Below are 12,067 nucleotides of genomic sequence, written 5' to 3'. Positions count from 1 at the left end.
TGGGCGCCTCATCATATTGTGCGCTTGGTAAAGATCCACATTTTAATTAAAGTTTATCACTTCTGTCACGATGCTTTGCGCCGTGTGCGGCAATGACAGAGCTAAATTTCTCGCGGGCTGTGAAGAATAGCTCACAAAAATGTTTCAAGTAAAGTCATCTGGCTGTGTGTTCTATGTAGTACGCCGACAAAGAAAGTGATTCAACCAAGTAACGTTTTGCATTACCTCAACAATCTAATGCCTAAATCTAATGCCATTACCTAAACACTAATGAACGTAAACATAGGCCTCAAACACCACCCCCAATTATCGCCAATCAATGCAAGCCGCCCAGAAAGCGATTCCCACAGTGCGTGTGATCCGCATAATCTTTTACCACGTTCTTTTTCTGTGGTCAGTGCTAAACATTGTGAGCCTATCCTGACTCATGGTCGCGAGAAGGGCAGGGGTGTTTAGTTATATTGGTATATTTTAGCTTTCAATGGCTCCTTTCCCAAAAGGAAAGGGAAGCACAGACATTGGAAAATTTTCAAATTGGAAATGTACAATTTAGGTGTGCAAGTGTCTCAGTGATGTTTTCTTTGAGAATCAGCTTCCTGGCACTTTCTCAGGTGAAGGCTCCGCATTTCAATTTGATTAAGCAAGGTATTTTTTGTGAATTTGCTGAGACCTTAAATCAAAGGCTAAATCACGTCTACCATGTCAAATACTACACTAACAAGCTCAATGACTCAGAAAACCAACGTCACTTGGGCAGACAGCTCCCTATGAAAACAGTCGAGCAGTCGAGGCACAAATGCATTCACCTTTTGCGCGTTCTGTGAAGGTCATAGCAGCGTCTGCTCCTTTTTGACTTCTCTTCGTGAATGTTTGATTATTACTTCAACCTTTGACTTCTTTTATTTGGCATGGAGCCATTGGAAGCAGGCTCCACAAGCAGATCCCTACAAGACAGCTTCATTTTCACTTTCACGTTACAACGTTCATCTTCCTGTATCATCACCCGTGCGCAACCATGCAGCCCGTGCGGGTTCTCCTGTAGGCCAGCCATCGATATTGATGATTTTTTTTATTTATCAGCATTTAAAGTTAGGTCCCCATTAGCTTGGTGTGCGATGAGCTTTTGAGAGGTCATGGCTCAACGTGTATTCCCGTGACTAACTATAGCGTCCGTCCACACCTCCTTTTTGTGTCAAGCTTTCACCGTCATCTCAAGAGATAGCATACTAGATGGCTTGCTATATACAGGGTGCCCCAACCATCCTGCACCAAGATTTAAAATATGCGAATCCCGTGTTCCTTTAATATATAATATACATTTTGAATATATACAGGGTGTCCCAACTGTAATGCACCAAGATTTAAAACTATGCAAACATAACTTCACAGAACCACGGTAAGGTTGTTTGCTGTCGCTTGGAATTGCTGAGATTATTTTAGCATTCTGCCTAATAACAATATTAGTCTAAATAATTATACAACTTCTCAGATAATGTAATTAGATGAAAAGTGTCAATGAGAAAGTTGTGGAGCAACATTAAAATCTTCTCATACACATTTCTGTTCCTCAATACGTGCTACATAACACTGTTTTTTCGAGCGTGCAAGAAGCGCGCGAATACATGCAAAATTGTCGCGCCAGTGACCACTTGAACCACTTTGCGTGTATTCGCGGGCTTCTTTCACGATCGGGAAAATCTTTTTGTGTATCACGTATCGAGCAACCGAAGGCCGTAGAGGGAGGTTTAAAGCGAAGCTTTCTTTACGTCTACTTCCGACTTTCGGGGCAAAGCTGCTGCTGTTATGGTTTTTACTCGCACGCGCCGCTGGGTTTCTTGCAACACCCCCAAATGGCTCTCGCCTCCACGCATGCCTAAGCATGCCGGCCGCGGCCGCCACGGCAGTGTTTCACAGTTTGTGCGTATGGCACGAGATGTGCTTGCTTTCCCATGCGGAAGAAATGCAGGTGCTGGGCTGTGGAGGTCGCGTGCTGGGCTTTGACACTGCAAACATTAGAATTGTTCATACCCTGAAGAGAGCGTTTGGAGCTGGCGTTCAAACAGCGTACTGGCCTCGTATGCAGAAGGAGCCCGTAACGACGCGCCAGCGAAATTGCTCCAAAGTGTGCACTCAGCGTCGAGAACACCCAGGTCAGAAAGAAGCGTCGCGTGGAACTGAAGGGTATTTCGCTACGCAGCAAAACGTGGTGCAGACCGCGAATCGATACTGCCTCGAAGACGTGATGCAAGGCCGTGGCGCATGGGGGGCCATGAAAGACGACGAGCGTCGTGAGCACCACGACAAGATGCGACAAAAAGAACATTAATTGTCGTCAATCAAAGGAAACAGCATCGAAAGCTTCGCTTACATCGATTCCCACATTGCGTGGGATCCGCGTATTTTTTTTTCATGTTGCTCTACAATTTTTTTATTGACGCTTTTCATCTAATTATAATATTTGAAAACGTATAAATTATCAACAGTAATCTGGCGGATTGCAAAAAAAAATCGGAATATCTCCAAGCGACGGCAGACAATATTACATTGGTACCTTCCAGGTACGCGGGATTTGCATATTTTTAAACCTTGGTGCAGGATAGTTGGGGCACCCTGTATATAGCAAGCCATCTGGTATGCTATCTCATCAGATGACGGTGAAAGCTTGACACATTAAGGAGAAGATGTGGACGAACGCTATAGTTAGTCACGGGAATACACATTTAGAAATGACCTCTCAAAGGCTCGTTGCACACCAAGCTAACGGGGACCCAATTTTTAACGCTGATAAATAAAAACAATTATCAATATAGATGGATTTAAAGAATCAGGCCTACAGGAGAAATTGCGCTGTCTGCATGGTTGCGCACGTGCGATTATGCATGAAGATGAACGTTGTAACGTAAAAATGAAACTTTCATGTAAAGCCGACTACTTCCGTACTGACACGCATGCGCAGCCTGCGGCCATTGGCTCCATGCCAACAAAAGAAGTCAAAGGTGGCAGTAACAATCAAATATTCAAGAATACAAGTAAAAAAGGAGCAGACACTGCGCTGACGTTCACAGAGCACGCAAAAGGTGAAGGCATTTGTGCCTCGACTGTTCTCATAGTGAGCTGTCTGCCCAGGTAAAGGCTACGCAAAAAATGACGTTGGTTTTCTGGGTCATTGAGCTTGTGAGTGTAGTGTTTGACATGGAAGACGTGATTTAACCTTTGATTTAAGGTCTCAGCGAATCCACGAGAAATTTCCGGGTTAATCAAATTGAAATATAGAGCCTGCACCTGAGAAAGTGCCAGGAAGCTGATTCTCAAAGAAAATATCACTGAGACACTTGCAGACCTAAATTGCAGATTTCCATTTAGAAATTTTTCCAATGTCTCTGCTTCGCTCTCCCATTGAGAAAGGAACCATTTAAAGCTAAAACATACAAATATATCTCAGCACCCCTGCCCCTCTCGCTATCACTAGTCAGGCTAGGCTCGCAATATTTACCACTTTGACCACAGAAAAAGAACGTGGTAAAAAGTTCTGTGGATCCTACGCACTGTGGGAATCCCTGTAAGCGAAACTTTCTGTGCTACTTGCTTTGATTGGCGATAATTGTTGGTGGTTTTAAGGCCTATGTTTATGTTCATTAGCATTTAGTGCCATACTAGAGTGTTGAGTAGATGTGATACCTTACTTGCTAGCAGCACTAACGTTCGGCGGCGTACTAGATAGAACCAAGGAGGTTTAAATAAAACTTGCTGAAGTGGAGGGGACGCCCTGTGCTGGAGCCGCGCGCCGCCTTGTTGGCATAGGCAGAAAACGCGCCTTCTTCCACGGCAGCCGCAGCATGCATGCGTAGTCAGTGTGGTGGCGTCCGGACGTTGTAATCGTTGCATCGTGTGTTGCGTACGGCTGCACAAATCAAGCGAAAAAGGACTCTGGGATTATATTTCACTTGTAAGTATCAAATTTTGAACTTCATGAAAACTTCTCTGCCTGTTGAACACATGCTGACAGCTCGCAATCTGTCGGCCATTTCGCATCTCACGGTCATTGTTTTTTCCATACAGGTTTCCTAAGGGCCCAAATGTGCGAACCACGTGGGAGCGGGTGGTTTGGAGGGAAGGCTGGAAGCAAAAAGACGGCGATCCCATGCGTTCGAGGCACTTCACGCCGGTTTGTTTCGACCAGACCGGGCCGTCGATACGGCTGCGACCCGGAAGTTGTCCGACTGTGTTGGGCGCATTTCCAAACCACCTGCAAAAGCCAGTTAGTACACATTCTTGTACTAACTGACATCACCAGTGCGGAGCGTGAATAGAAAAAGAGCGCACCGTATGTTATTCGCTGAAATTAAATAGATGACCCCCTAGATTTCGTAATCGGTTGCTGTGTTGTCTTAATTAAAAGGTTTGCTCGCAACTACGAGGTGTTAAGTAGCGCCGTTTGGGCAGTATACGAGCAGCTATTTTGTCTTATATCCGTGCCTTTTCTGTTCTTATATTCGTGGTTGCTTTACGCAATGCCGTGAGTAAAGCCAGTAGTTTTAAACTGTGCAATTCCCTTTCCAGCTGAAAAGAAAGTGACCACCACTGAGGCCTCGGAGAACTCCAGCCGACAAAGGTGTTGAAATTGACAAAGTTGTTGAAAATGCGGCAGTTGCATCACCTACAAAGAAGCATTATAAAATAATGCTTCATGTTTCTCAAGAGGATCGAGATAACAAGGCTTAAGAAGATCAAAATTCTGCAGCAGAGGAAGCGGAGATTCACCAAAAAGAACGAGACTGCTCAAGAGATAATAAGGCATATCAAGGACCAAAAGCTGATCATGTCTGAGGAGGGCATGGCGGTGTTGACTGCAGCCTTTTCCCCTGATATACAGCAACTCCTCAACAGGGCAGGAATAGACCACAATTGCACGCATCCATTTGAGCTGCGTGCACTTGCGTTAACGCTGCACTTCTATGCTCCGTCAGCTTATGAGTATGTATGTGCGCTCGAAGTTTAACGGAGCACTGCCAGTAGAGCGCGCTATACGAGAATGATACAGTTCAATCAACGGCGAGGGTATCCTGGCTTCACAGCTGAGTCACTGTCTTTCTTGAAAAGACTTGTCCACTGCCACACAGAGACTCTGTATTGTACTTTGATCGTCCATGACATGTCAATCTGGAAACATGTTGAGCTTGTGGGCTGCAAAGTGGTTGGATATGTGGACTTTGGGCGTTAAACGCTTGATGACAGTGTGCCTGAAGCCAAGAATGGATCTGTGTATACGCGCCTTGGCTTGAACTTGCGAATGAAGTTGCCACTTGGGTATTTTTTCATTGATTTCCTGACAGGAGCAGAGAGAGCCGAGCTAACGAAACAGTATATTGAAAAGCCAACGTCAATAGGTGTTGATTTTGTTTCACTGACATTTGATGAGGCTACATCAAACATCACCATGGCGAAATGACCAACTCTACATAAGGATCAAACTCCATCACGTGACGAAAGAAAAAAATGTGGTTGATCCCTCTTATATAGGAATCGGTATAGAACACGAAAGTGAAACGTGTCTTCACAGAAGTAGTGTAATGTTTATTGCACATTGATATATAATGTCTATTGGTGTTTTGTGGCTAAAGCGCCCTTAGGCGTTGATGCACCCACGCTGACGCCTGGTGGCACGTCTCCTCCATCACGACTACCAACGTCGATGACCATGAGCAACCGTCGTGCATATGGAAGCTGCACTACGCTGCACACGCTAGCACAACGCGAAAGACGAAGCACGTAACTGACACACTAATACAACGCGCAAGACAAAGCACGTAACTGAATCGTCACCGAGTCAAATCAGCGCGTACAGCGCGTCGTAATTGCAGCCTCCGCGATCAACTTCAGAAACATTTTCAGAGCTAATGTTTCAGCAGCCAACTGAGATTTCGTAGCCTGCCGTCTAGCTATATATCTACTGGATGACTGGATTCAGCCTGTCACTTGCGCTGAAGCGCACGCATAGACGGCCCAGCCGGCGCGCCATCCACGGCGAGACAGAGCGACTGAGCATAATGCAGTACTTCTCTTTTCTGCTCGTAGGCGGCGGCACCACCCCGAGCAAGAGCGCGGGTACACGGAGGAGTGTTAGATATATAAGGCGCGTCTGTGTTGCTCTCTGCGAATGCGTTTGTGGCGCAATGGGTTAAACGCTCGGCGATCTATCGTCGCGGACCGAGAGGTCGTGGGTTCGATTTCCAAATTTTGCATGTTTGTGGAACTTTTTCTTCTGGTTTCTTTCTTTGTATTATGTTCTATGACGTATTTCCGTGACGGAAATACGTCAGTGAAGTCTTGGTGGACCCCGGCATAAAACACTTTCGTGTTAAAAAAAAACAGAAATTAGAGCCGAAACAGTGAGGTCTGCTCTTACGACGCTGATTATTATTAAATACCAGTAATACAGACCCTTCACTGGTGTGCATGCTTGCAAGGAGGACGCCAAAAGAAACAAAATAAATTGATTGCATTGTTATCTGCCATTTGACTTCGAATTATTGGCTACATCCCCATAAGTGCTCGGCATAACCGTTAAAATACATGGTGGGGAGACGCAGTCAGCGCGGTGGGCGCGCTGCGGCTCCCGTTTCTTGCCTATGGCAAGATGGCCGCCGCGCGCAGGCCGCGGCTTCTCCGCCGCCCATTGGTAGGTATAGGCGACCTCCGCTCCATCAGATTTATTTAAACCTCCTTGGATAGAACACACAGCCAGACGAGTTTGCTTGAAGCATTGTTGTGCGCTATTGTTCAGAGCCCGCGAGAAGCTTAGCACTGTCACTGCTGCACACGGCGCAAAACATCGTGACAGAAGTGTTAAACTTTAATTAAAATCTGGAGCTTTACGTGCCAATTCCACAATCTGATTATGAAGCACATGGCAGTGGGGGGCGCACCCCCGTGACTTGGATCCTATGTGTTTTTAAGTTTTAGCAGCGCATACGCGTTCAGATTTCTTGACCAATTTCACTTTGTGCATTTAAAGAACAAACTAATGCACAAAATGTAACAACATTATCTTTTTAATATTTGCTTGTGTAGAACCGTTATATTACTTTATTTCGGCACTAATGTTGTCGCAGATTGAATATTATTGCCAACATGCGGCACTTTTCTTCCGGACGCAACACTAAGGAGACGTTCCACTGCAACGTAGAAAATTGCCCTTGAAGTCAGGCGAGGCCATTTAGGAGAAATTGTAAATTTGTCGAGCATTTCGTTGTCTGGAGAGCATGTCGCTTCAAAATAAAACACGGCTTCCATTTAAAAGCGGTACAACTCCCAAAAACTGCATGAAGTGTGGCTTTGTTGACATGTGGCAGTACTTTTCGGATTGTCATTTATTCTTCAGCATGACGGCGACTGCACCAAACGTGCAAATATATAACGCACTTCATAGCTATGTATTCTAAGTGAACCTGGCGAAAAGCCTCAGTTCGCACGAACTTCTAAAGGTTGGCTTATCTGAGAGAAAAACTTTTTTTACATCATTATTAATATCACATAAGAAATCAGCATGTCCTGACGACAACCGAACCCTTCCTATTTTCATTAGGACTAATGCCATGTGAAACACCTGTATTTCTTGCAAGGCTACATTTATTTTAGGCGATATGCCAGATGAAAAAAGAGTAGCCTACCCGCCGCGGTGGCTCAGTCAGCTAAAGCCCCAACCAGACGTACGCGTCGGAAAGCACCCGCACGCACCGCATCGCGCCTGGGAGCGTACGGCGTCAGGCGCGGCGACTGCGTCGCGTGTGTGCGCGCTGCGGCGTGGACACCTACCACTGCTAGGTTTTCTGCGCCCGCGCCAGGAATATCAGAGAATAATCGCAGAAAATAAGCAACTTAAATCCAGTCTTGCTGAACTACAGACCGAACTCGCAGCACTCAAACAACATCTAGCAACTACGACCCAAAGCCAGAACACACAAAACCAAGCAACACAAATGCACACGGACACGACACAATACGCTACCCCCGCGGCGCAACACGGGGAGGGACAGCTACGCAACATAGAAACCCAGCTCAAACTTCTCTTTGTGGAGATAGGAAATCTCAAGCAATATGTCGACGACTCCATCAAAGGGGTCAAAAAACACGAAACGGGGAAACACAAGCCCCGGAGGCCGCGATCCCAAGGTCTTGTTAACGACTGACACGGAGACAAATTTTGAGAGCTCCTATGATGGCTAAACAAAACACACGCAGTCAAGAGAATCTCGAGTTGTGGCAGTGGAACTGCCGTTCCCTGCACAACAAAGAAGCTGCACTGACACAATTCGTGGAAGCAGCGGCAATTGCGCCAGATCTTATATGCTTGCAAGAAGCCGGCAAACTGAAACGCTCAATAAGAGGATACACACTCCACAAAAACACCGATCACACGGGGACGGCAATATTGGTTAGGAAGGATCTCGAGGTGAGCGTCGAAACTATACTGGGTATTGAAATACCACATCAAATAGCCACGGTATGGCCGGTAAAGCGAGGTCGCCCGAAGAACATCGTAGCAAATGTATATAGCTCGCCACGAGATCACAAGGCGGACTTCACACCAATTATCTTGCACATCATGAACACCGCGAAACGAGGCGATAGAGTAGTATTGCTAGGTGATTTCAACGCCTGGCACACGGAGTGGGGTTACAGAAGGGACACGGCCAAAGGTACTAGCCTACTGAAGGCAACTCAGACTCACGATCTGATCCTCGTCACGGAGCCTGACTCGCCTACCAGACTGGGAAATAGCGTGTCAAGAGATACGGCCCCTGACCTCACTTTCGTAAGCGATGAACGAGGAGTCACTTGGACTAACCTAGACGAGACATTGGGGAGTGACCATTACATTCTCAGTGTCTCCATTCAAACGGCAAAAATAAGACATCCGATCGGCACGGCCCGTCTGACAGACTGGAAGAAATTTAGGGAATGCCAAACTGAGGCCCCGAACTTCAACACGATACGAGATTTGACGGGGTATTTACGGGACGCGGCGGAAAAAGCCTCCAGACAATTTCAAACCACACAGAAAAACCCAGTGGTCGACAACCATTTAAGCCATCTTTGGGAAGCAAGAAGAAGCCTGACCAAAAGATGGAAGAAACAGCGACACAACCGAAAGCTTAGAGAGCGCGTAGCACAACTCACGGAGGCAGCCAATGCGTACTCGCACGAGCTGTGCACTACGAACTGGAGGAATATCTGTGACTCTCTCCGCGGCACTCTAAGCACGAAGAAAACGTGGGCAATCCTTCGCAGTATGCTCACCCCTGCAACCACGCGGAGAGAAACGACGCTCGCCCTCAGGCGCATAGCTAACAACTACGCAGGCTCAGACAAGGAGCTACTGAACGAGCTCCAAAACACGTACGTGGGAGAAAGGGTGACCCCAACCACCACACCAAGTTATACGGGACCGGCTAATCCCACCCTTGACGAACCGATATCGTCTGCAGAAGTATACGCTGCAGCGCTGTCCTTTAAGAGGAACACGGCGCCCGGACCGGATCGTATCACAAACGCCATAATCAGAAACCTGGGCACCGAAGCTTTAGAGAAACTAACGCAGCTCTTCAACGACACGGTTTGGAACATAGGAGGGTCCATACCACCTGAATGGAAAGAAGCTGAAATCATTTTAATACCTAAGCCGGGGAAACCAAAATCGCTACAGAACCTCCGACCAATCTCGTTAACCTCTTGCCTTGGCAAACTTTTCGAAAAGGTCATCCAAACACGGCTCGGGAGATACTTAGAGGGCAACGAACTCCTACCAAATTCGATGTACGGTTTCCGACATGGGGTTTCCACGCAGGACGTCTTCCTCCTACTTCGGGACGAGGTTCTCAACCCACCACCCAGAAGCATGAATAGAATCCTGCTTGCCTTGGACCTGCAGAAGGCCTTTGACAACATATCACATGACGCGATACTCACCGGCCTACAAGAAGTAGGCTGTGGGGAGAGGATCTACAGTTACGTGCACAGTTTTCTCAAAGACAGAACGGCGACCATAGGGCTGGGCCACCTACGATCCGACACGATTAACATGGCCAACAAGGGCACTCCACAAGGCTCTATACTCTCCCCACTACTTTTCAACATAGGGATGAGGAAATTGGCTCTAGCGTTGGAGGAAGACCCGGAACTTGGAGTAGCTATCTACGCGGACGACGTCACCCTTTGGGCAACTAAGGGGTCCTACGGGCACAGACAAGACACTCTGCAAAGAGCGATCAACACAATTGACGAACACGCGAGAAGGGCAGGCATGAGATGTGCACCAGAAAAATCTGAATTTATACAAATAAGACCTAAAAACACCCAGCAGACACGCTCCCCCATCCTCAATCTGGAGATCAACGGAAGCCAGGTCAAACAAGTGCAGGAGCTCCGGGTGCTAGGCATGCTAATTCAGGAGACGGGCAGCGTATCGTCAACGCTAAACAAACTCAAACACACATCCAGGAGCGTATCGAGACTCATAAGAAGAATAGCCCGCAGTAAGGACGGCATGAGGGAGGACGACACCAGGAGACTGGTAGAAGCCTTCGTCATCAGCCGCATTACGTACGCTCTGCCATACCAGCTTTCACGCAGATGTGAAGCAGAGCAGGCCAACGTACTCATACGGACTGCCTACAAAGCTGCACTGGGCCTCCCTGACTGCACTGGCACAGAGAGTCTGGAGAGTCTGGGTATTTACAATACGTACGATGAGCACGCCGCGGCAGTCTTGATCGCGCAGAGAGAGAGAGACTCAACTCGACAACCCAAGGTAGAGCTTTACTACAGAGACTTCACTACCCCTTGGCACCCCAATTCTGCGGGGAGGAGACGCACCAAGTACCCAGACAAGACAGGGAACGCATACACGTGCACCCAATACCCAAGAACATGCACCCCATGTTTAACGCCGGCCGCAGACGAGCGAGAGCGGTGGCACTCGAACCGTTACGCAACGACCCAAACACTCACTACACAGACGCAACTCCATACCCCTCGAGGCTGAGAGCATTTGCTGCGGTCGTCACTAGAGGTAACGAAGCAATCACGTCGGCTACGATCCGTACCAAGAGCACGGCCGTGGCCGAAGCGGCGGCCATAGCACTAGCCATACGAGCGGCAGAGGGCAAGAGGCAATCTGCGCACGTTCTCACGGATTCGCAAGAAGCTTGCCGACTGTTTCTCAGGGGCGTCCTCCCTCGGAGCGTCCTAGGCATTCTAGGAAACAACCTTCGAGAAGATCACATCATCACATGGTGCCCCGCTCACGAAGGTGTACAGGGAAACGAACGGGCGGACCGCCTAGCTCGAGGACTAATTTTCCGAGCCGCGGACACATCGACCCGGGAGGAATACCGTACACCTACGCTGCCGCGAGATATCCTCGACAGCCAAAGACGCGCAAGGCAGACAATGGCGCCACCCCACCCTAAACTCACACGCTGGCAATCCCAGGACTGGAGACGCCTACAAACGAATACATATCCTAATATACACACACTCAGCAAAATACACCCGTCCCAATACGATGACTGCTGTCCTTGGTGCAGCGATACACCAACCCTCATACATATCACTTGGCATTGCAAACAAAGACCAGCAGAGGGAAACTCACCCCTCGTTACACGCAACGAACTTGAAAGGTCGTGGGAGGCGCGACTCGCCCGGCAGGACCTGGGAAGCCAGCAGGCAACCTTGGACCAAGCCGAACGAGCCGCTAGAGCCAGTGGGGCCCTGGAGTAGGGGCTTCACCCGCAGGAACCTCAGTCTGCTATTTTAATAAAATGTTTATTCCTCCTCCTGCGCCCGCGCCGGAAGCTGCCACCGCGTCGCCCGTGCGACGCTCCTCACGTGACTACAGGATGCCTATGACGTGACCACAGTGAATCAGCGTGACTTCCGGAACGACTACTCGCGCGGCGTGCAGGCAAGCCCGGGCAAGCTGCGTGCATGCTCCACGCGTTTGGTAGGTGATCATGGCAGCCCCGACGAAACGCGCAGGGACGCGCGGCAACTCGTGCGTCGTTGG

The 12,067-nt window shown here is 48.3% G+C and overlaps 1 protein-coding gene across 1 annotated transcript in view; it reads left to right on the top strand.

Annotated features, from left to right (window-relative positions):
• Positions 1 to 10,303: 10,303 nt before the first annotated feature.
• The window catches only part of LOC119458943 (cyclin-dependent kinase-like 1), a 32,535-nt gene continuing 30,771 nt past the window's right edge, over positions 10,304 to 12,067 (top strand). The window contains exon 1 of the mRNA XM_037720799.2: positions 10,304 to 10,436. Coding sequence (XP_037576727.1) covers positions 10,304 to 10,436 — 133 coding nt within the window. The remainder of the gene's footprint in view (positions 10,437 to 12,067) is intronic.

This window comes from Dermacentor silvarum, chromosome 7 (genome assembly GCF_013339745.2).
Source record: "Dermacentor silvarum isolate Dsil-2018 chromosome 7, BIME_Dsil_1.4, whole genome shotgun sequence".
Taxonomy (NCBI): domain Eukaryota; kingdom Metazoa; phylum Arthropoda; class Arachnida; order Ixodida; family Ixodidae; genus Dermacentor; species Dermacentor silvarum.
Note: the sequence above shows the minus strand (reverse complement) of the source record. Positions and strands in the feature narration are given on the sequence as shown.